General features: G+C 40.7%; 1 protein-coding gene across 1 annotated transcript in view; it reads left to right on the top strand.

The window, feature by feature from the left end:
• Positions 1 to 25,543, top strand: part of LOC103178720 (netrin-3) — a 98,444-nt gene extending 72,901 nt beyond the window's left edge. Inside the window, exons 6-7 of the mRNA XM_042341044.1 lie at positions 20,286 to 20,360; positions 21,405 to 25,543. Coding sequence (XP_042196978.1) covers positions 20,286 to 20,360; positions 21,405 to 21,736 — 407 coding nt within the window. The 3' untranslated portion in view covers positions 21,737 to 25,543. The remainder of the gene's footprint in view (positions 1 to 20,285; positions 20,361 to 21,404) is intronic.
• Positions 25,544 to 26,048: the final 505 nt, after the last annotated feature.

A 26,048-nucleotide genomic window follows, 5' to 3' on the forward strand; every position in this document is an offset into this window, starting at 1 on the left:
GCTGGGGGTAGGGAAACATAACCGTTGAGAGAACAGCTGAGACAATGTTATATTTAACATGGTGAGGGAGCAAGTCAACAGTCCTGGTGTCAGTCTGCATGTGCTCGAGCTGAACCCTGGCGTGGCTAGTTTATTTTTGTTTGCATTAGAAAATCAATTGGTTACAATTCCAGGCTGACCACTGACAGCGTGGCAACATTCAGTCATTGAGAAGGCAATCCAAAAAGGTTTCCCGGTGTAAGGGACACGGCAGCTGGGAAGGTTAGCTCCTTCCTATCCACAGGTTATCAATTTGCTTTCAGAGCATATGTAGTGGGACATACTGAGAGATACTGGAAGAGGGGCATCAGAATGTGTAGGACCAGAAAAAAAAATACGGACTATTTTCAAATCCCATTACTCCCAATTTCCCATACACCGCAATCCTTTTAGCCATCAAAATTAATCCAATTCCCTATCAAAACTGTCTCTAGACTATTCAACCTATTTTGTCTGTAAAACAATTTCCCAAAGTGTTGAAAGTGAAGCACATTCTGTTGAATCACATATTATGAAGGGTGGTGCTGTGCATTCCCCCATTCATGACTTGATACTCCAGATAAATTGTCTACTGCCACACTGCCTAGAAGAGGTAAAGGCAGGATAAAGAACGGAGATGCAGATAATTTTAAGACTTTAAAGGATCATGGAATATTTACACAGAACTGTTCTTGAGGAGGTTGAATAGCATGCACCTGGCACAGGCAGGCGTCATGGCTTTAACTTTCCAGTGTAAAGAAATGAAAGGCTAAGTACAAAATGTTTATTATCAGTACGTGAAGGAATGGCGACATCTTTTACACTGAAGTGCGCAGAGTGGGAGATGCACTGATCCATTAATTATACAGGATTTTTTATAAGATTTTCTTTACAACTTTTCTACATCAACTAAGTCTTTACAATACTTAGTTGAGGTAGAATACAATAGAACGTACTTCACCTTGAATTAGCGCTGTACTGCAATACAAAGATTTATACATGCATTAATCAACTTGGTTGACAACAACAAATTACATTTAAACAGTGCGTTTCACGTCGAGGACATCTTAAAGCAATTCACAGAACTGAATGAGCCCAAGTGGCAGGGTTGCGGGAGACCACTGAGATATGGTGGGGCAAAAAGACTCGTCAGAGAAACTGTCGCATAAAATAATAAACCTTGCATTTGATAGAGTGCTTTATCATGTCATTGAGACATTTCAAAGTGGTTCAGACAATATATACAATATATTGTCCAGTGTGTTTTGTGGACGAAACATCACAGACAATTGCGCACAACAGTGTTTCACAAACAGTCGTGGATTGAGTGACCAATTCCTTCTTTTTTTGGGGGGGGCGAAGGATTATTACCCCTGGAAAGCGATCCACTAATAGACTAACAACCGGGTTCCTGCTTACTGCTAGGTAAAAGTGGCGTGTGGAGTTAGGAAACGTAAGGTTTCGCCCCGCGTGGGAATCAAACCTGGGTCCTCTCTATGCTACGGGTCTTTTGTGAAAAGTTCAGCTTTCAAAGTGTCCCCACAACTACAAAAAAATATAATTGCAATAAAGAAGCATCTTGAATCTTAAATCTTTCAGGACAGTCCGTTTAACACTAGCAGACAATGTAGCAGGAGATATAAAATTCCTTTTTCTAATTTTATTCATGGATTCAAATTATTTATGAGGTACTTGCTGTAATAAAAAGGCTGAAATACTCCCTTGTTATGACATTGCAGGCTGTAACATATTAAAACATTTATTTCTAACCCTCTTCCTTCCCCAAGGATGCCATTGACCTCTACAGTGTGTTCTGAGTGGCCTTTGGAGGGAATTTGCTGTACGTCAGCCATTTCCTTCCAGTCATCTGTGTTGGTTTCCGCAAACCTGGGCCACGCCAGTCTCAACACTCGGGCCTAAGTGCTGGACCACTTCAGTCACTCTGGCAAATTCCTCGTGGGCTTCCACTCGCACTGTGTGGAAGGGAGGGCCTGACAAAATTCTTTCATTATTAAAAAAATACACAGGCCAACTGATGTGGTATTTTCAGGCTTATTATAGCTGAAATGGCAGCAGTAACAGTATCAGCCATCAGTAAAATGGAGAGACAGGAAAATCCTGTTATAACAAGTTATGTTATTCCAGACTGCTTGTTCCCACCATCGCCGTTTTTCTCCCTATTGAAGCCTCACCAGGTCAGTTTTTTGTATCACGAAGGAACATCACTGGTGTATAAAAAAAGCAGTGGTTCACCATAGGATTCGTGAAGAGTGACCAACAGTCGCTAATGGTAACTGGTAGTTTACACAGACTGACTGTGATCTACTTGTGGAGTTTTAGAGTGGGATTCCCATGGTCTACTTGGGTGGTTTAAATAATCTCTCCATTGGATATAATGCCTTCCACACCAACAACAACAAAATTACATTTGTTGTTTCACGTCAGGAGGACATCCCAAGGTGCTGAACAGTCAGGGATCAGGACCGGAGCAAGGGTGGGGGCAGGGTTGGGATGAAGAAGGGCAGAGAGGTAGGAGGGCGGCTGAAGCCACGGTAGAAAATGAGGGTCTTGAGTCGTGCCTTGAAGATGGCAAGCGAGGGAGCAAGGCGAAGGGACTGTGGGATGGAGTTCCAAAGGGTGGGGGCCGGGAGGCTGAAAGACTGGCCGCCAATGCTAGGGCAGGTTGGGTGGAGGACATGGAGCAGGCCAGAGCCTGTTGAACGGAGGGAGCGGACAGGTTGATAGTGGGGTAGCAGGTCAGAGAGGTAGGAGGGGGCAAGGTCGTGGAAGGCATTGAAAGTGAGGATGAGGATTTTGAATTCTATCCTCTGAGGGATAATTAAACAGTATAGCCAGGCAGAGTTGATGGGTTCACGGAGCCTGGTGCGGGAGAAGACACGAGCTGCAGAGTTCTGGATGATCTGACAGGCCTAAAACGCTTCACTGTATTTGGTAATAACAATAATCAATGCGTTTGATACAGCACCTTATATCACATCGTTGAGACCTCTCAAAGCACTTCACAGGATATACTGTTAAGTGGTTTGACTGTGTATTTTGTGGGTGAAATGCGGCAGCCAAATACACACAGCAAATATCCCACAAACAGTATTTGGGGGAATTTGTTGGGCAAGGACAGTGGGTAAAACTCGAATAATGGCATGGGATTTATTATCATTATTTGAAGGGATCTTTAACATCCGCCTGAACAGGCAGACGGGACCTCAGATTTATGTCTCATTTGAAGGAAGCATCACGTGTAGTGATTGTGTATTTTGTAGGTAAACATAGCAGCCAGTAACCCAGCACCAGCCTCTGTTACACTACACCTCCTTCTGTTATATCCGTTACCACAAGATCATACAGAACCTCCCTCTGTTATAACTGTTGCACTGTGCCTCCATCTATCTGTTATGTTGCATCTTTGGGATCAATGCATTTGAATTATTTACAGCTGTTTGGCTTGAAATTTGTGCGCGTGCAAAATACAGGGAGTGTTTTATGTCCCTTATTTTATTATAAAATGGCTCCCGCATCGCATTTTGACAATGCGATGCAAGGCTTGAACTTCTATTTTAGACATGTACCACTGTTTTGGTATCACCTAGCCACCATTTAGTATCTCACCTTCTATTCTTTTGAATCTCTGTGATACCCTGAAATTGGGCACTGGTCTTACATCTGGGTTTCTGAATAAATGCTGCAATGAACTGCTTTAAATCTCTAATCAAAATCCCTGCACATTTTGATATTCGCCAATATTACAAGCATGTAATTAAATGTGCCAAACATTGCTGGCGTAACAATCCTTGCATTTGATATAGCGCCTTATCACGTCTTCGAGACATCCCAAAGAGGTCCACAGAATATACTGTAAAGTGAATTGACGGTATATTTTGTGGGCGAAACGCGGCAGCCAATTACACAGAGCAGTGTCCCACAAACAGTCGTGGATTGAGAGACCGAATAATTCTTTTTAAATTATTTTTATTTTTTTGAAGGGATTATTACCCCCGGAAATTGATCTGCCAATCGACAAACAACCGGGTTCCTACTTAATGCTAGGTAAACAGAGGTGTGTTGAGTAAGGAAAGTTACCCAACAGCATGACACTGAGATGCACTTTGCTCACATTTCCTCCTAACCTGCCCCTTTTACATATATTTATAATGGCAGTCAGTCATCGAGACAGAAGTTAGACCGCTACTGAGGAGAGCTATTAAAATGTGCTGTTTTTGGAGCATTATCTGACGCTGCTCCAGGCTCTGAGTGGAAATTAATCTCAGTTCCTGCACCTGAATATATTATGCAAATTATAAACCATTGAATGGTAACATTTTGTTCAATAGCCTGTGACCTTACATGAGTGGCATGAAATATGTATACGCATTTTTTCTCTCGCTCTCTATGCCTCTGCGTATATGCATTTGTGTGTGTGTGTGTGTCTCTTGAGCTCTCTTTGTCTCTGTGTGGCTGCCTTGCTGTCTGCCGGGGTCCATTTGTTGTTATTCATTCAAGAAAGGCAAAATGGAAGAGCTGGGGCACTAATAGGCAAATGAATATCTGGCCGATTTTGAAGTAAACTGCTTGAGGTCATAATAAGAAATATTGTTACTGAACATTTCAAGTGAATGGAGCTGATAAGGGCTACACAGCTTAGGTTTTGTGAGGTTGAGTGAATTGATCAAATAGGTTGAGGAAGTAACGATGAGTGTAGATAGGGGAAATACGGTAAATGTTAATTATTTGGACTTTCACAAGGCATTTCATAAAGTGTCACATAAGAGACTTGTGGCCAAAAATTAATATTTCATACCACTGCATGTGGGATTCATGGAAAAGAAATGGTTAGAGGACTGGTTGAAAAGTGGCGATCAGTAGTTGGACCAGAGATTGGTGCCTTCATTGGAGGATCAAACACTGATACTAATGTGTGTTGAATAACCTCCTAATGTATCAGAATTTTACAATTCTATGGTCTGTAACTGTGTGTTGCGGACCCTGTCTATGTTTGTGTTTCTTTCTGACTTTGTGAAGTGTGTCGGTCTGTGCATTCTGCCTATGTAAATCTCTTTACATTGGTTTATTTGCCTATCTGTCTGTAAAAGGAGATTATAAGAAGGCACGCTTCTAGAAAAGACCTCTGAGGTCTACCTGGCGGTCCCAAAGTTACAAAATATCTTGCAGTAATCCAGCTCCATATGTCTCAATTGATTTATTTTCTCACCTCACAGACAAAAGGTTTCTAACTGGGTGGAAATCACTGCTAATCTTCCAGCACAGACGAGTTGGGCTGAATGGCCTGTTTCCATGTATGTTACACTGTATGGAAATGGGAGATATTGTGGATGATCATTGGATATAGCTGATGTGTGAAATTAATTCTTTGAACAGTGGCAAATTTCAGATCCAATCATTTTGACTCTCAATGACACGGGTAGAAATAAAATAATTATTTCTAGTTCACTGGGTTGGCAGGCAGTTTGGGTAGGTTCGTGGCAGCAGCCACTTACAGTTACTGCCAAATGCAACCCACCACATTTTTGGCTCTTGCGATTTTTAACTTGCTACCTGGTAAGTTAAGCCACCCATGTGGAAGAATGTTAATACTGTTCAACGTTACTAACTTTCCAAGTATAAATGAAGTACTTAATCTGAATTTTTCTGTCTTGTTGCTCCAAACTCCAAATTTACTGCCTTGCATACTATTCCTTCTCCTTACTCTATCTTTACATTGAATCCAAGCTCATCAAACCATCGCTCTCATTCTCATTTTTCCCCTACGCATCAAGGCTGAAACTCCTGCCTCCTTCAAAATGTCCCTTTCTCACACTCTCGGCCTACTTTTAATACCCAAACTTGACATTATCTGACCTTGGTTTATCTCATGTGTCTTGAAGGAAGCAAGGGAAGGGGCGAGGTGGAAGGACTGTGGGATAGAGTTCTAGAGGGTGGAGGCAGAGTGGCTGACGGCCCGCCAATGGTGGGGCGGGCGAGACGGGGGACGTGAAGCAGGCTGGAGCCCACTGAGCGGAGGGGGCGGGATAACTAACTAAATTTAAGTTAGTTAATAGGAAAGGTTAATGAATCATCTAAATAGCACAAGTAAGCAATAACGGTAAGCAAAGCAAAGAGGCAATAAACCCTTTGCCAAAAAATATTGTGGAATTATTGGTTAACAAACTGGTGCATGAGGCATTGAGATGTTTCAACATTATTAGTGGTGTATCACACACAATATCACATAATACACAGTACATCTTCTAAAAGAGTCTCAGATGGTTGATCAAAAGCCATTTATTTGGCTTACCGCTATCAGTTCGGGATATTATCTCCCCAACAATGTTCATAGGGTTTGTTAGACACAAACTACACTCTAGGTAGGCTAGGTGGGCTTCTCTGTGCTGCAAAAATTTATAAAATATCCATCAGTGGTTCACAGATATCTTGTCTATGAATTCTCTGATTCATATGTCCTAAGGAATTTTTTTGTTTAGCTCTTTGAGCTTACATGAAGTGTATTGGTAGCTGTTTACTACCTTCTGATTTTCTTCATTTGTGTTTCTTAGGGTAACAAGGGTTCTGGGCTGGAAGACGTTATTGAGTCCAAGAGTGTGAGGGAGTTGGATTAACATCAGTGGAGACATATTCAGTAACACAGGGTGGTGGCTAGTTATTGAGCCGACAGAGTTGGGGGCTGGATGTGCTCTACTTTCACCGCAACCACAGGTGGACTCTTTGTGGTTTTTCTTATTCTCCCTTGGCGCGAAGCCTGCCAACACTTACCCTGTTAGCTGCACACACCCAGCTTTTTGTGGTTCATACAGCTAACAGAATTTAATCCATACAATAATATTGAAGCCTGTGTTCTCAAGTGTGAAGTCAGTCTGCTGCAGGCATTATACTTTTAATCAAATTAAATGAATTTTCACAGAAGTGAACGAAAGCAAAACAAGCTGCAAAATCCCACTGGAGGCGCCCAGTCCATAACTTTGATGCCGTTCTGTGCGCTTTTACTATATCCCCCACTGAGTCTTGTACATTCAGATCATTCCTCTGTTTCTACTCCCTGCACCTCACAGGACTGAATGAAACTACTTGAGTGGAACTCAATGCCATCCAGAAGGAGCACATTTGTCAAAATGAATGATCTGAGACATGCTTCTGAATTGCAAGGACTATCAGCAGAGTACCCAGGCATGGTTCAGTGGTTGGGCAATGCTAACAATGGTAGAAGGAAATACAATCAACGTACTGCATTTTATGGTTAGGGTTAAGAAATAGAAGCCTTAAATAGAGTATAAATAACCATAGGGTAGTATTTTTTGTTCTGTGGACTCGGAGGTACAATAAAATACACATGGGGGTCTATCTTTATAATAACAAATCCTCCCATTACCGTCCACCAACACCTTCGCTCTGTTCAAATCTAAGCCCAAGAGCTGATGAGTCTGTACAGTAATTAACGAACAGGTAAATCTAGGCCGAGTATAATAATAATGATGATAATCTGGTATTTGATATAGCATCTTATCATGTTGTTGAGACATCTCAAAATGCTTCACAGAATATGCTGTAAACTGTATTGACTGTATATTTTGTGGGCGATAAGTGGCAGCTAATTGCGCACAGCAGTGTACCACAAACAGTTGTGGATTGAGTGACCAAATTATTATTTTTAAAATTTTTTTGAAGCGATTACCCATGGGAAGCAATCTACCAATCTGCTTACAATTGGCTTCATACTTACTGCTATTTAAATAGAGGAATGTGGAGTAAGGAAACTTGCCTAAGGTTTTGCCCTGCCCGGGAATCGAACCCAGGTCATCTTGCTTGCGAGGCGTGTGCTCTAACCAATACGCCACAGGACTCCACAATGATAAGAATGATTAGTGCATTATATAAAGTGCGAACAGATATGTCCAGGCATTAATTTTCTCTCCTGAATGAGAAAAAATCAATAACTGGTCCAATCTTAGCATTAAAAAAAATTATCACGAAATGGAAGAGTTCACAAATCAATTGAACAAAAGTTTCATTTTTTGGAAAGATCCTTGATGTTTATTGCCAAATTAGATTATTTAAAGTTTAACAACTAAAGGCACGATTGGACCATGGTACTACATAACATTTGCTGTAATTTGAATTAACCAACCTTTTGCAGAAACTTAACCTTTACTCCTCGCTCCCATTCCCGGAAGAACGATGCAGTGAACCAATACAAATTGATTTCTCCCCACCCCAAAATGCTTGAGTGAAAATAATCCTGCTCATCTGTCACATTGAAGTGTTAACATGTAAGATTATAAGTATGAAACTTGACTGAGATTAACATGGAAATACAACACCTGTTAAGTATGACAGACACCAGGTTGCCCACAAACCTATGTAAGGAAACATTGATCAATAAATTTAGTTGTGCATAATTTTTAAATAAGTTAATAGAACGGTAAAAAAAAATTAGGAAGCAAGGAAATGCAGCTGCTGCTTTGAATTACACTGCTTCCTGAAATTCAGGGTGAATAACACTCAAACTGTTTTGATGCATTTAGAGTTCAAAGCATACAAAAAATGTTTGGCTGTCAGGTTTGCTTAGCATAAGAGCCATTGCTACTGAGGAGTGTGGGACTGCAAACAGCAACTGAGTGTGACTGAAAATAGTAGTCATTGCGTTTTTCACCTACCTATGTATTTCTTTTAATACTTTGTATAGTACCTTTCATATTGAATCAACTTCTTGCAGCACTTAAGAATGGTAGGGAGCACTGACGAAGATGAAGGAAGGAGACTTTGAAAATACCCAGCATTTGTTTGTTCACAATTTTAACGACAATACTTTTAGGTACACAGGATGCAACTCTTTGTCCTGCCTGACACTCCCTTTTCTATAGTGTAATGGAAATGGACCAGGAAATTAAATAGTAAAATGGGGATAATCTATGTGTGAATTGGAACAAGAATGTGTGACTTGCACGAGCCCTGGAGAAAATGCCAATAAATGTACTTGAGACGAGAGAAAATGAGGGAGAGCTTTGTATGAAGGTATAGGTATAAGAACAGGAAATGTAAGTATGGTTGTAACAGTTGTTAAGAACAGCCCACCCTAATCCCGTTAAATCTTGACAATTCGATCACAGCCAAATCTTGCCGCAGGATTTCTGTAGTTAGTTTGGGGCTGTAAAAATAAGACTTGTTTTTGTCCCCGAATAGAAAAGGAAGACTTCAGAAACTCTTACTTAAAAAGCAAACGAATACGAGGATTGTTTTCTTTACATCATCATATTCTCTCTCTTCCCGCCCCCACCCACCCCCCCACCCACTCATCACCACCAATGCTATCCCTAAAATTTTTAAACTGAACTGATGGATTCTTTCACGAGGAGCTGCTATTTTGGGGCATCCTTCCCACTCAATCACACTGCTGAGCTATTCTTCAGACTGTACTATCTAGGATTGCAAACGGAAGCCCACGCATTAGAGGAACTGATGCAAGAGCAACAAGCCACGTCTGAGCAAGGCTGCCTACACACCAATGGAAGAGCTACTGCAAATTACAGGGAAACTGTCAAAGGACACTATTCAGCACTAAAAGTACAAACAGAATGACATTGAGGAGAAAGGATTTTATTCAGTGGTCTTTGACTTCAGCTCTGCCCACCCCAAATTAATTTTTTTGAGGAGATTATTGCTTATTGCTCAAGAGCACTGATTGTATCGCTCGGGAATGTAAGTTTTGGCTGTCTATGTCAGTGTTGAGTGCTTCCAGGATAAGATACAGTATGGGTTACAAACAGAATAATGCTCCCTCTACTCTGTTCCATCCAACACTCCCACATCTAAACTCCTTTAGATATCCATTCATGGCCCTTCAACGCATTGAGCAGGAAGTAAACCCATTCTCTTTTCTCTCTGGGCCTACCACCAAACAGCCCTGATTCCTTTCTCTCTGAGTCTCCAGACAAATTTATTTTCTAAGTAAATTAAATTCAAAAGGTGGGCACTGCTTTTTGGGAAAGTATGAGGTTTTGGCAGAACTTTATTTTCCAGAAAACTGTTTAAAGAAGGTGAGATTTGGATTTTCAGATATTCTTGGATGCCAGAAAATGCAACTTCAAAGGATAGGCAGCCCGAACTCTGTGTAAAAGCCGCCAATCGTTTATGACCGAATTGTGAATTATAATCCCTGTAGGAGCAGCAATAATATTCCTTAAAACCTTCCTCACTCTGGGGGAGTGTTGCTACCAGTGCTGGCTATGGGATCTTGTGCACACTTTTTAAAATTGCTTTTCTTCAAATTTCTCCTCAACCTTTCTTTTTCCCTTTCCTCCACCCCATGTTCAAAGGTACTGGCCCATGCTGAGGATATTTCCATGGAAACCAGAGTAGTCCAATACTTTTTCTAACAGGCAATTCTGTGAGTCTAGGTAGCATTGGCAGTTTGATTGCCATTGAAACTCTGCCTACTTCAGCAACGTGTCCCTAACAATATGGATCAACTCCAGCTTCCTATCTCACACATCTCAAAGGAGGCTTGAACCCACAACCTTCTGACTCAGGAAAGAGCACTGCTAACTGAACCAGTCTGACACATGCAAGTTGGTGTTGCTGTTAAAAATCAACTGTTCTTCTTTCCGTGTACAGAGGTATAACACATCTCTTGTCTGATACACAAACCAATATCGTTATGTGCATTATTTGGTTTCTATTTTGGTTTGAAGGAATGGCCATTTCTGCAGCAGATCTGAATTGAGTAAATTAAAATATTACAAACAAATCAACCCATTGAAATTCCAATACAATCTTTAATTTACCACAACCAATTATCCAAAGATGAGTCTAAGTATTCAGCCTTGAGCCAGCAAAGTTATTAGGGGGCATTCTACCCAGTGGAGAACTTGGCATCAAATTCACACTTGGGTCTGCAAAGGTCTACATTGCAAAGAAATCGATTTTTGACTCAAGTTGGGTTTGGGAGCATAAAGCTCTGGCTGAGGAGCAGAAGGTACATTTCAGGCCAAAGTCAGATTCTAAAGTTTTTTTTTAAGTATTTATCAAACGTTTGTTTGAGACCCTTAGGGCAAAGGAATCTCTTGGGGGTCAGCCTTTGCTATAAATCCAACAGAATCAAATTCTGATCAAGTCACTGTGACACTAGGCTGAATATGAGAGCATTTAGCCAACTCTTGGCTGCATAAGGCAAACAGAACATTAATTAAGAGAGCAGCAATTGGCATGTTGACTGTAAAACTTTGGATTTGAAATCCTTTCTGTAACACAATCTAAGAATCAACCATTAGCCCGAAATTGCTCCTCGCCTATACGGCAATTTTGTCATAAAAGTTAAGATTATGCAAAATTGTGCAAAATTCTTCAATTCTTTCTTGATTTGAAAGGTGGTTCTTTTTAAGAACTCCCGAAAAAGCTTCCAAATTAAGACTTAAGTTTAAAAATGTTCCATAATACCGGGTAATTATGCGCGCTGGGATGCTACAATGCTCTATCAATGCAAGTTGTTGTTGTAATCTTAACTTTTAAGGCAACATGTTTTAAGGCTAGGTGTTATTTCAGGCTTAAGGTGCTTTTATGAACCCTTTAGTTTGGGTAGCCTGGTGGAGTTGCGTACACCTACTTGGTGGTAAGAGTCAAATCTTAACCTCATTTATTTATTGATGTGAGTTAATGATACATATTCTGTATAGAGAAACTTATCGGAATTTTATTTCAGTTCGGTGTTGATTGAGGATATAATAGTGTTCCCAGGAATCATTCCGAATTCTGGGGGGTTTTGGTCACATAGTTTGGGAAATTTTCATTTCTGAACAAACACTTGAGGATTCCTGAAGTGTGAAGTGTTCTTTTTTTTAAAAAGAGAGCGGACTTTTTTTTCCCTGTCAGTCGTAAATCAAGGTCTGTGTATTGCTAACTGCCAAAGAGACTGTGGCTTTAGGAGAAACACCACTAAATCACATTTTGGTTCAAGTGCGCAGCAGAGGCCACGGGCTGGAAACTTCCTGTGTGTGTTTGAGTTACGAAGTGAGTGAGAAAAGGGCCGTTGCTTTTGGAGACAGGTGTAGCTGAGACTTTGTGCCTAGCCCATCTGCAGGAAATCCGGCCCAACAACTTGCTCAATGGACCGCTACTGATGAAGTAACTAGTACAGACAGAGAAGGCAGATGCCATCGATTCATCTTTAGTGTTTTCTGTAAAAGAACGAAAGCTAGCACCTTCCCTCCATTCCTCGCTCAATGACTCAATTAGTAAAGCCACCGATTAATATGAAACATAGAAAAAGAAAGGATATTACTATCATTAAACAAGAGAAAGCCATTAGACCCATTCAACTTGCTCCTTCCACAGACCAGGTAAATCCTAGTGTATTAAGCACCCCATATAGAACAAAGATGTTCTGAGTAAATCCTTGGTCTGTGCTGAGTTTGCTGATTTCAATTGGGGTGGGGCATTACAATTGGTGTCAATGTGTTTGATAGGGAGTTTTTTTTTGCCACCGATCACTATTGACCCCTGTTGGAAGATACATATAGTGAGGGCAGTATCGCGCTTTGCTTTAATGCTGCATGTCCTCCAAAAAGTTACTGTCAAGCAGTGCATAGACCGCACTCTGACATAAGTCAGTACCTTCAGGAGTGGGAGGGAAACAACTAGAGTACTTTACAAACCAAATAAGACAACAGATGGTATGTGCTGTTTGCAAACCGTAATACAAGTGTTTGAAGGGGCCAGGTGCATTTTAATCTTTTTACTCTCAGGAGTGGGCTGCATAGGCCAAAATGCCTCCAGTTCATGATATGGAATTCAACTTGTGTCTGAATGTGAACCGGCAATGCTGTTTGAGTTTGGCCCATTTAAAAGCCAGCCTCGGGCAAGTTTAATTTCATACACATCATTTTCCTCTGCGCAGATTCAAGTGCCAAGAAACTTGAATCGAGTCATAAAATAGAATTGTGTTGCTGGATTAGATCACATTTATGTATAGTAATGCAATGAAGTCTATCACACAGATTGCTAAAGATTGTGATCTTTTTATTTCGCATAGCAAAAATGCACTTTTTCCACAATTAGCCTGTGGTAGACTCGAGTAAATAAAATGCCACAGTGGTCAGACACTCTCAGTTGAGATGGGATCAATGCTCATTTCCGCAGCTGAGCAATAGTCCCTGCTCCCACGCATCTCTTGTGTTCTCCTGTAACTGAGTTTTTCATGTTTTTCTTCTCTCCTCACACAGCATCTGCTCTCTACTATGTTTCTAATGTGCATGTGGCAGGCATTGGGGCTGAACATGGTGGCCCCTGAATCTTTATTCCTGCATCCGTGGCATATGACCCTGAGGATCCCAGAGCTCTTGACATCTGTCGACTTAAGTCTTTGAGAAACTTGGTCCAATGTGTGAGTTAAGGACCTTACCTAGAAGTATGAGAAGTATGCGACTCCAAATGCCTGGTTTACAACACTGCTGCAATACTGGAATATACACTGACTGGACTTGGGTTTTCTTTACTATTCTTTACCATTTTGCAGCAGTTGAGTGGTTAATGAGGCTAAATCAGGACTGTATTCCGTGTTCCAACACCTGCCACTCCTCATATTGTTTACCACTCTGGCAAAACTCCACAGAACAAATAAAATACGGAGCACAAAACAGCTGCCCTTTTAGTCAGTGCAGCCCGACCAGCTGTGTATTGCGAGTTTTTATTTAGGGTTAATATTCCAAATCGGTTTAAACTCAGATGATATAAACAGCTGAGGGAAGTGGCATTCAAAGAACCCCAATTAACTGCCATTTCTCTTTTCAAATACTTGCTGTATTTCATTCCTATTTGCAAAAAAATATTCACTGGAACAGAGACAATTAAGAAGGGATTGAACAGAAATGTTTAAAATTATAAAATGGTTTAAGAGTTAAATAGTGAAAGATGATTCCCACTGGTGGATAAAACAAAGGGACATCAACTCGAGATTATTACTAGAAGCATAAAGGGGAGGTTAATTGAATTGTTTTCACATTAAGGTTATTTGCATGTGCAATGCATTATCACTGGAGGCTATTGAAGCCAATTATGAATATCATTTAAAGGGGAATTTGATGAGCAGTTGAAGATTAAAGACATAAAAGGGTATAGGGAAAATACAGCTAAATGGGATTACAGAAGATGCCATCAATGAGTAAACTAGCACAGCACACACACAATGGACTAATTGATCTCGATGGCAAAATGTCTGACTCTACGATGTTCTGCATTTGACTTCAATTTCAGAACAAAAAAGGGAAGTTTTGAATGCTGTTACATGGATTCAAAACAAGAGGAGATTTAATAGAAATGTTTCAGAATAAATAGTGACAGATTATTTCCATTGCTTAGAAAAGAGACTAGAAACATAAAGATCCTATGCTTCCGCAAGTTTCTAGCACAAGGAAATGTTCTATACAACATACCAGCTGGACTGAGATATTCATGTTGAAAGGCATTGAGATAAGATGAGATAACCATTCAGGCAGAAGTCAAAATCATATTAGGTCTCACTCAATTGGTAGCATTCACACTTCGTGTTCTGAAGATAGTGGGTTTGAGCCTCATACCAGAACTTGAGTATTAAGGGAGTACTGTATTGTCAGAGATGCTGTCCTTTGATTGTGATATTAAACTGAGCACCCATCTGCCTGTACTGATGGATGTTAAAGATTAACTGGTACTATTTGGAACAAGGCCAGTGAGTCAGTCATAGCCAATATTCCTCCCGACGTGAAAGGCGCTTTATAAATGCAATTTGTTGTTGATGAAGGGAGCTATATAAAGATGAGTTGTTGTTGCTGCTATGTTAAAATGGAAAATCCACACTCATAGTGTAAAATATGCTGTGAATTCCATATCATAACTACCCATGTGCTATTATTAGACCATAGATGCTGAAAACCGAGGAGGGGGAAATATTTCATTTCCTTAAGTAGAATATAACCAGCAACAGTGAGTTCTGTCCTTATCTAAGACCCATGTCAACATGATACTGAAACTTTAACCTGACATCATAAACTAGACTGACTTTTATAGGCTTTGTCTGGCTTGGTACTGGAATTAGAGGATTCTGAATGAACTACAGAACCCTGTAGATCTATTTATCTACTTAGGCTTCAGAGCGCGTGAGCATATGTCTTCTATCAGAAGTTATTTTATGTGGCCTCTCCCAGGATTAGGAAATGGCAGAGTGTGGAGGAGTTAGTGGTAACTAACTATAGGGAAACTTCATTATAGTGTGGTCAGCTGGGTCTACTGTCTCATGGACCGTGTTATAAATGAGGCCAACTTCCAGGACGTCAGATTGTTGCTGATATATTTGCAGTGTATTGCACACAGATTCTCATCTTTGTTCTTTCTCAGCATTCCTTGCCTGACCACCCCACCGAGCCTGCCCTGGTCAAAGGCACAGTGAGAATTGTCACAAACAACATTCTCTCCATCTGCGTCCAGGCTGCTCTCTGCCTCCTCATTCTCCTTGATCTCTCTGCTGCCTTTGACACCGTTGACTACTCTATCCTCCACCACCTCTTCTCTCTGCTGCATCCTGGTTTCATTCCTACCTATCCCAGCATCTCCACTTTGTCTCATTAAACAGTTTCTCCCCCCTTCCCCACACAGCAGCCACATGCACATTCCTCGGGGCTTTAATTTGGCACTAAATTGTCTATTACTGGACCACATAGTGAATGGATGAGGAAAAATAGAAAATCACCTCTGCTTAGAAATGGAATTTTCAAGTATATTGATAGATCTTGTAGTGGTAACTTTGCTTTGTATCTAACATGTGCTGTACTTGACCTGGGTTTATAGGACGGGCCACTAAAGAGGAGGTTTATACGGTAGCTAATGAAGGTTGTGTCTGACACCAAGGATATCTAACCTGTGCTGTACCTCCCTAACTTGCGAGTGCTGAGTATATAAGTACTCAAAACATTCTGGTCTCAATATCTGTCACTCTATTGAGTACAAATAGATGCATCTCCCTCTTCTCCTCCATAACAAAATATTCAAAATTTGTATAAATATGTGTGAATAGTGAGACTATTGAGCATAAAATAATATTTTTTTGGGCCCAGAAGCTTGAAGATGATGTGAATTTGGCTTCTAACTACACAACTGTCATTCAAAAAACTTTTTATAGGCTGAAATGGTGAGCAGGTGTGGCTTAGGAATGTAGAAACTAAAGCACTAGAGAAATAACAAAGCCATGTGCCAAAATATGCACAAAAATTGGGTAACAATGTTTTCATGGGACGTGAGTAAACTTGTGGAGCATTAGCAAATGTACAATATGTACTGAACCACTAACTTGCTGGTGATGGTCAAGAAAAATGCTTTCTGTCCATCACCATCTCCACCTTATGGTAAGGTCCATTATTCTTTCACTTAGAATAATAATTCACCCACTCAATCCACAACTGTTTGTGTGCAATTAGCTGACGCACTTCGCCCTCAAAATATACAGTCAATTTACTTTACAGTATGTTCTGTGAAGACATCTCAAAGACTTGATAAAAGCGCTATATCAAATACAAGGATTATTATTATAGTGTTGCTTCTGGACTCAGCATAACCACCTCATAACAGTAAGAGCACAATGCATATACTGTGTTAATGTTTCCATTTAAAAATGTCTCCTTTAAGACCTGCAACAAACGACTAGGTGGAATTTCAACTGTTCTGCTTCCTTATTGACTAATGCACAGCGTGCTATACCACTGAACCTTTCAGATTACAATGGTTCCAGGTATAATTCCTGGTTTGTGCAGGTATCTGATTTGACCTGGAAGAGAGTTGGTAACTTTGGAGAGAGTGGTGGGGTGTGCTGGAGTTGGTCTCAATGCCTCTGGGGAAATGGGATAAATAAGACTGCTCAGCTACAAACGTATACTTATGAAGGAAACTCTTTTAGATATTTTGACAGTGAAATAAAGTACTATATCAAATGCAAGGATAATTATAAATTAAGACAGAGTGGTTGAGTGATGAGAATTTCATATCAACAATAGTGACTTTGACATTGAACACTGCAATAGTTATCCAAGTAATTTTGCATCCTCACTGCACAGCCTTGCACATGAAGAATGATCAAATGAGTAAAGTACCAAGGAGCTGCTCAATCAGTGGCACCAAGAGGTTAACAGACTGTATGAACATCAAACAGCCAGCAGAGAGTGTAGGGCTGCAGTTCAAGCTCTGAATTTTCTATTGGAACACATTCGTTGAATAGTCAAACTTTAGTTATTCTGTACCTTGCACTATTACAAAGCTCCTGGGTATGTAAGATACAGATATTCAAATTTGTGCAGGTTAAAAGGTATATTTATTTTCAGGTAAAACTCTAGCTTGCTGACAGACAACAGCAATAACTTGCATTGATATAGCACCCCTCACGCAGTGTACTGTCCCAGAGCGCTTGACGGTGGCGGAGCATGGTGCTGAGCTGAGGGGAGGTGACTATAGGCAGGGTCGAAGAGGAAGGTCTTCAAGCCCGATCTGAAGATGGAGAAAGAAGGGGCAAGGATAGAGGAAGAGTGTTCCAGAGTTTTGGGGGTATAGTGACTGAAACACAGCCACCGATGGTGGAACGGAGGGCATGAGGGGCATGCAGGAGGCTGGAGCCAGTCAAGTGGTGGCAGAGGGTAGGGGGGGTTGGGGAATAAGCACGTCGGAGAGGTGGGGAGATGGCAGGGCATGAAGATATTTGAAGACACATCAGATTCAACTCTTGCATTCCTAGTATTGCTTACAAATGTTAAATTAGGCTTGATCAAAAATGTTTGGATGCAGTAGATTGTATCAAAATACTCCAGATCCAGGGGTTATTTTACAGATTATTATATGGGGTGGGCCCCATTTGCTGGATTCTTTCTTCATGTTTTTCCTGTTGACATGTCAAAGAACCAATGTGGGACCAGGCACATGTTGGTGATATTTTCTCTTTACACCCCAACCCTCATATGCAAGAATCATTGAACTCCTCATTCACTCTTTCCCAGCACCTCAAAACTGTGGTCATTCCTTTCCTCATTCTGTCCTTCCTTCCACAATCTAATGATTTAGCATCAGCTAACCACCCCTCTCCATTGTTGCATCTAATTTTCAACCTTGATACTGAAGTGCTCTGTGGCCTTTCACTGTTCTTTCTCAGCTGTGCCAAATAGTGTCATCTGAAGCAGTCGAGACTGCCGCAAACCAATTTAACCCGGAAAACTTAATGCTTGTGGAGAAAGAGAAAATTGGGCCAGATTGGGTCTAGTCCACTGGAAGTCAGTCCTGCAAAATCTTAAAGACAGTCACAAAACAAAGGCCCGTGGGATGTTTTTCTTTGTTGCAGTGTGATTACGTTTGCCATTCTCTATAGCAGGGAACCAATTTTTTTAAAAAAGTGAAGCATTTAAAATCATCAGCAGTAGCAAATTCTGTCATTACAAGCAGAAGTGTGGAAGAAAGAAAGCTCTGGAGAAATTATTCACCCCCAAATTTAGTTGAGTTGCAAATCTCCCAGTGGCATACTCGGCTTCAGAATCTGCAGGCTGAGGACAAGGTGAAAGGAAGTCTTCCAGATATCAATCATTTTGTCTTTTTGTGCTGCTTTGAGCTTATGAATGACAAATTATGAGTGAAAGGCCAGTGATTAATGCTGAACAAAGCTTGGCATCTCTGGCCAGGTTGTAATGTGACTAAGCCACACAAATACCTTTAGGCTCAATGCAGCTGGTGTAACAAAAGGTGCATTTATTCAATGCAGTCAGTTGCTTGGGCTCATTGCAATACGTGGGCAAAATGTTGGTGCAGTGAATGTACTTAGAGAATAATATGGAAAGAATTAATTAGAGATAAAGTAGTAGATGTTTGTGACAGAATAAATGGTGGAGATGAGGAATTTCTCATTTAAACAGAGAAGCAGGTGATCCGTCCAGCATTAACAAGTTTATAAAGAGCTCTAAAGATCTGAGTGCTGAGGAGGAGAAACAGCCCAGGAGGGGCTGTTATACTGTTCTCCTCTTATTGTCAAGAGCCAGTGATGCTTGCTGATTGCAGTTCCGTAACCACTATAAGAAGGAGTTTGCCATACATTAGCTTCTTCCTTACAGTCTGGGTTGGTTTCTGCAGCCCTGGGCCACGACAGTCTCAACACTTGGCCTGAGCTCTATAACACTTCAGTCACTCTGGCATGGGCTTCCGCTCACACTGTGTTTAAGAAAGAGTCTGACAAAACCCCTTCATTATTTAAAACAAAGTCTGAACAGTTCGACTGATGTGGTATTTTCAGGCTTGTTATAGTTGAAATGGCAGCTGTAAATGTATCAGTCATCAGTAAAATGGAAAGGCAGGAAAACTCTGTTATAACAAGCTGTGTTATTCCAAACTGCTTGTTCCCATCATCTTTCTCAACTCAGCAGATCAAACCTCAAAACAGCAAGAAAATCACTGTAGTTTATGAGGGTGAGGTGTGTTCATAGTGTAAAATTTCTATTCATTACCTCACACCGTCTAACACAGTGGTGGCCAACCTTTACGGTCGGCCAACAAATTACATTTTCGTGATTGAATTTCTGAATATTTCTTGGTATATGCCATCAATCAAGAAACATTCAATCAAGAAAAAACTGAAAACAAACTACTGATCAATGGGTCGATAACACAGACTTCCCCACTTCTGGCTCGCAGACATAGGTTGGCCACCACTGATCTAACAGTTAACATTTTTCATTCTTTTTAGCTTTTTTTCCCCTCTCCTGTAGATATTGGCTTGTTTTGGTACGGTTTTGTAAGTCCTGGCAGCCTGCAGGTACCTCACTCCAGTTTCTGTTTTTCACCTGTGACTCTAGATGAGCAAGCGAGCACAGACAGGAAATTGGATGGTGGGGTGCAAAAATATATGCGAGTGAATAGTACCAGACTGGTTCTATTCACTCACTCATATATTTTTCTGGCTCAATTTTCATCGTCGTCGTCCCCGCAGCCCAAGGGTTCTAAGACCTATTGTTAAGATCGGCTAACGCAATGCAGATTAAGAATCAAATTGCACGCAGCACAACAGTCAGCCACAATGGCCCACTCAGACACCGCTCGCCAGGGAGGTCTATAACCCCTTCCGCAAAGCTCACTCCAACCCACAGGGTGCACAAAATATGTGGTGAAGCAGAACAATAGATAAATGTATGAGAATCTGTGGTAACTGAGAACAATTGCATTCAGTAAAGACTGCCTCTCGTCTCTTCCCCCAGATTGTGAATCCTACTGCAAACCTCCAAAAGGAAACCTGAAAATCAATATGAAAAAGTATTGCAAGAAAGATTACGGTAAGGTCCATTTATATTGGATGTACTATTTATATTGTTGTTGGCACGATCCCATGTTTTACAGGATTAGCACAAAGTATAAAAATGTGCAGAAACTATGGATGTCAGCACATCTCATGGTAGTTACTATCACAGCCTACCTTCACAAGAAATAGCTGATGAAAATTTGTATCTAATAAAAACAACAGTGGAGGTGCATTATTGAGATGTCTCAATCTTTCATTTTTTATGGATGTTGGCTCTTCCATGATTCTGTAGCTCGAAAACTGTTTTGGTTGGATGAAAAATAATTGAAATACACTTTATTGACCCTCTGTCTCTGTAGCTGCTCTCACTCTCTTTCACTGCATTAACACTCGCATGCTTCCCTTTTCTCTTTATACACTAGTGAGCCTATTGCCCCATTCTTCAGTGGCTCAAGTTCATGATCCTCTTTCTCATGTCCAAATCACTCTACCATCTCACCCCATCCTTCCAACCTCCTTCAACTATCCCGACCCATCCCGGAGTCCCTCCGACCTGCTCTCTCTCCTCCCCTTGTTCAAGGCCTGTCTCAAGACATACCTCTTTTGGTCATCTTTCCCTTCCCCAACCCCTTTAGCTCCAATTAGCAGCAAGCATTGTCAGAAGATTGGGGACATCCTCCCGATGTCTACAGGGTGATCAAAAAGTTGTGATATCTACCCTATTATCTAAAAAAAACATAATTTCTTTAAGACTAATTGGGCATTGTAATGGCATCACAACTTTTTGGTCATCCTGTATAACAACAATAACTTGCATTTATTTTGCGCGCTTCATGCGAACCTAGAATCATAACTAGAGGAAGAGAAGTAGATTTCGGTGTCATCCAGAAGAAGTTATGCTCATTTCTGAAGATGTTTTGAAATATATAGTCCAACCAAAATGCTGAACATTTTAAACAAGTGTTTTTCTTTTTTTGGACCGCAATGAAAGGACATTTGTTAATGGTTATCAGATGCTGTAAGATCCTGAGTTTATTCCTGACTAATTTTTGTGTTTTCCTTCCCTTCGACAATCCAGCTGTTCAGGTCAGTGTTCTAGATATGGAGACTGTGGGTGACTGGGCAAAGTTCACGGTGAATATTGTGTCCGTGTACAAGAGCAGGGATGAGCGCATTAAACGGGGTGATCAGTTCCTATGGATTAACATGAAGGACCTGGCCTGCAAGTGTCCAAAAATTCAGATGACAAAAAAGTACCTGGTGATGGGCAACACCGACAGCTCGTCTGAGCGGCTAGGTGGACTGGTGGCTGATAAGAACAGCCTTGTCATTCAGTGGCGGGATGTCTGGACAAGACGACTTCGGAAATTCCAACGGAAAGAGAAGAAAGGAAAATGTGGGAAGGCTTGAGACAATTGCTTGGGAAAGACTCTGTATGTCTATAGCACCGTGGGCCACAATGTAAATAAGACACTTTTCTTTCAAGATATTTACCTTTCAGAACTGCCAGAAGAACCTTTGATCAGAAGGAAGAGACTGGAGGCAGTAAACAATAATATGATATTCAATCCAGTGTATTACGGCAATGGCAGATTACTGACAAGAATGCTTTTAGAGATCAGTCTACCCTTTCCAGAATGAGATCACTTAATCACTGTCAACATACAAAATCAGGCTACAATCCTGATCTGATTCCCAGATGCTGAGTTGGGTTCAACCTGCTCAATGCCCTTACCCTGATACTTTTCTCCTTTGAATGCTGTCTGTGATTGGTTAGCTGTCCCAACTGAAGCCTATCTTGCTGCTTGTTTATTTGGTTTCTTAGTTTGCAAACTATTACAATTAACTACTGGCAAGAGGCAAAATTGTTTCTGTGTGTTGTGTGTGGTATGTGTTATGTGTGTGAATGTAAGTGAACCCTACTTCTGTAAATATGGACTGGTTCCAGTTATCTTGTTTTTAAAAAAAATTGGCATAAGCAGGCAGTCTGTTAACATTGCATTTGAACCTATATTGAAAAAATCCATCTTAAAGGATCCATTAGTACAAAGCAGCTCTGACCCACGGTATTCTAATCCTCCACTGAAACAGCACGTATTGACATCCAGTGGCCCATTGCACACGCCCGAAAAGCTCTAGCAGTAACAGTTCACGGCAACACTATCAAATTTACTCTGTTCTCCAATCAAACATTTACCTATGCCTCATTAATAATAAACCCTTTAAAATATACTACTGTTATACATCTAAGACACCATACATAGCTTCTGATATAAAAGCCATTGTATCTGAAAAATCTACCAACCCTTAATGGTTGTAATATCAGTTTCCAGATTTATGTACACGATGGTTTCAGATGCTTCACTGGCTAAAAAATCCCATAAAACATGTTCTTTAGAAGGCACTCGCTGAAATGTAGTTTGTCTATAACTTTCAAAGGGTAATATTATATCTGCTGCATCCTGCATCCTGTATTCCATCCAAAGATAGGAGAAATGGCAAATTTGTGAGCTCCATAAGCCATCATATGCTGACAGATCTAAGGAACCAAGTGAATTTATTGCAAGCTATGTACCGCGAGTCTGGTCGCTACTCAGCCTAAAATACAAGTCTAACTAGTTTTACTCAGATTACCACAAAAAAGTAATGTAATTAAATATTTTTAGAAAGGAACTATCCCATAAAATTAAACGATTATGCAATTATAAACCAGGTTGCATTCATTCTATTTGTGATGAGAGTGATCTCAGACAATGACGTCGCAATCTGCCCGCAACATCCAGCAATGGCAATTAATCCTTAGCACCCAATATACTGTACAAGCCACACAATGCACTGGCTGACTGAGTGCAAGGCATTTTAACAAGGGCAAAAGTGACGAGGAGAAAGTAGTGGAAGTATAAATAATGTTGCGTAGATACCAATGTAATTTTTTCATAAGTCATGTTGCAAGAAATGGGATTGGTTTGGATCTTTAGTTCTGAATGCTAACCCTCTCTTGAGGACTGCTTGATGTACTTTTTTAAACTCTAACCTCTCTGTTGACTGTGTAAAGCATTGAACTCAGTTCCTTATGCTTGTAGGTGCACAGAGCAATTGCATTCTCACTGAGGGAGATTAGAAAGGAGTAGTTGAAAAAGAGAATGCAAATTGCAATCAGGGTAAGGGATGCTCTTCTGAGATGAGATTTTAGGCATATGTATTGAGCAGTGTAGAGAAGCTTTACTTCGTAACCCATGTTGTACTTGATCTTAGAGTGCTGGATAGAATTAGTATAGAGGAGCTTTTTTTGTAGCTAACCTGTACTATACCCATCTGGGAGTGCGTCAAGATGGTTTATTCTCCACTAATAACTCACCCATAACTGCATTTTCAGACTGTAACATTTAAGGCCCACAGTGCTCCACAATCATAATTGTTGATTGTGAAGAAGGAAAGTACAATAACTGTTAAAACAATTGTGAAACATGCTTTTAAAGTCATCAATTGTGAGCTCCACAGCTTGAAAGCCTAAAGTATGCAATTTGTGTATATACTACTGATCTTTTCTCTCTTTCCCCCACCCCCTTACACTGATAGGAGCTTTACTTTGTAACCCATGCTGTACTTGACCTGAGAGTGCTGGATAGTATAGAGGGAGCTTTTTTTTGTAGCTAACCTGTACTATACCCATCTGGGAGTGTGTCAAGATAGTCCAAGCTGCCCTGCTTACTGAAGGGTCTTCATCGATCATAGAATCTCATGTTATTGAGGTATGGACTGAGCCCAGAGTTTGCCCAAACTGGCCACTCTCTGAGCTGGGTCTGATGCTTCTATAAAACAAAACAATTGACACAAATGTGCAGAAGGAACAACATGTCTCCTGTTTGCAGTCTATCATTATTTCCAATGTTCAGATGAACTGTTGCTGCTGTAGTGTGACTGGGCCCAGTCTCTGAAGTAAAGTGTAAAACTTTATAAAATATATATTATATATACACACATCTATATATAAATCTACCTGCTCTGCGGTGGTTGCACGTGACTCTGGAAGATCACGTTAATGGAAAAAAATGAATTGCCTTTTACACGCTCTCAGTCAGCCTTGGTCTAAATAGATTTGGAAGTGAGACATGTACTTTCAGAGCTAGGTTTGCATACCATCGAACTGGGGAGATAAACACTGTGTTGTTGTGGTCACATGTGCACCAGATTCCCAATGATTTGGAAGGGGGAGCAAGGAGTTGTATGTGGTCTTCAAGACTATCCTTTCAGCAAAACTCCTCCGTGTTATTTTTGTTTTTGTGATTCTATTCATGTTGCCATTTGTTCTGTCCACAAGATATTCTCGACTGACTCACTCCTGAAACTGCAGAATAATTTCATCTGAATTGAAGGAGCATGGTTAATGGCCACCATTTTGACTATACAATTAATGCAAACAAGTCCCTCGGGGCTGGAGGAACGCTGTTTCCCAATTTCCTCTTCTGCTACAGGCTTTGCATTGAGAGCAATTTTATTTCAGGTTGCTTTATATCTGCACCCAGTGTGTAAATAAATCCAAACACCATCCTGTGTAGTGCGCTGGTGCTCTTGAAGGGGGGAAGGAATTGTCATTTTGTGAAGATTTTCAATTGAAATAACCTTGCAACCCACAGAATGTAATAATGATCCAATCAATGAGAAAACAGAGGCTAACATATACACTAACCAGATTGGGACACATTGGATCGAGTCTCCACCTTGGCTCCTTATAGCCACAGACTATGATGTCAGTTGTCCTTCCGAGGTTAGCCTGTGCTTCAGATTGTCTCCACTACAAGCTTTTCAATACAGCATGGCAAGTTCTGACTCCTGTAAATTTGCATGAGATTTTTTTTTAGCTTGTTTATTTATGTGATTTTTTTAATGTTTATATGAAATAAAAACTTTATTGAGTTTCCTCTGTTATCTTCTTGACTGTGCTGCATAAAATGCAGTGAAACTCCATTGGACATAACTGACATAGTCCCTTTGACTCGACGCATTTGGACCACATTGCCCGCTATGGCTGCCTGGGTGGGTTGTGTTCCGATTGTGATATGGTATCGTTGATGGTATTGTTGCTTGCAGTGTAAAAAGTGGGCATGGGCACTATCATGTGGCACCACAGTTGGCAATGTGGCAGCGAATGAGTAGAGTTTGAAAAAAGTGAATGTTTTTGTTAAATGAATAGAAATTAAAAAAAGTTTTAAAAAAGTTCTTTGGTGTCTTTCTATTCTATTATTTCATGTGAAGTGTACAATGAATACCTGAGCAGGGAACATATTCAATGCAAAGGGATGGGGAGAAAAGATGAAGCATTGAAGAATTGCCATAGATTTAACGGCAGAGCGAGGGGCCTGTTCATGGCAAAATGACCTTTTCCCTTCAGAACTCCCCTCCCTCCACAGTCGACGCAAAGCGTACCCTTTGCGCTACATCCAGTTGCTCCATCTCTTGGAGGAAAGTGCAAAAACCCTCTTGAACCTCCAGAAATCCATGCCCACTGTTCAAACCTTCTCTCCATAAAATCTGTTCCACCCAGCCCTAGTTGCACAAAAATCATTGTGTCCCAGGGACTATTTGTTTACCTCTGTCTGCACCTAAATAATGATGCTTTCTTACACATAGGTTTTTTTTAAGTTAATCTAAACAGCATCCACTAAGTTTGTTTGGAATCTGTTCCATAGACCTACTGCTCTGTGAGGGAAAGATCTTTTTC

Source organism: Callorhinchus milii, unplaced genomic scaffold (assembly GCF_018977255.1).
Source record: "Callorhinchus milii isolate IMCB2004 unplaced genomic scaffold, IMCB_Cmil_1.0 Scaffold16, whole genome shotgun sequence".
In the NCBI taxonomy this organism is placed as follows: Eukaryota; Metazoa; Chordata; class Chondrichthyes; order Chimaeriformes; family Callorhinchidae; genus Callorhinchus; species Callorhinchus milii.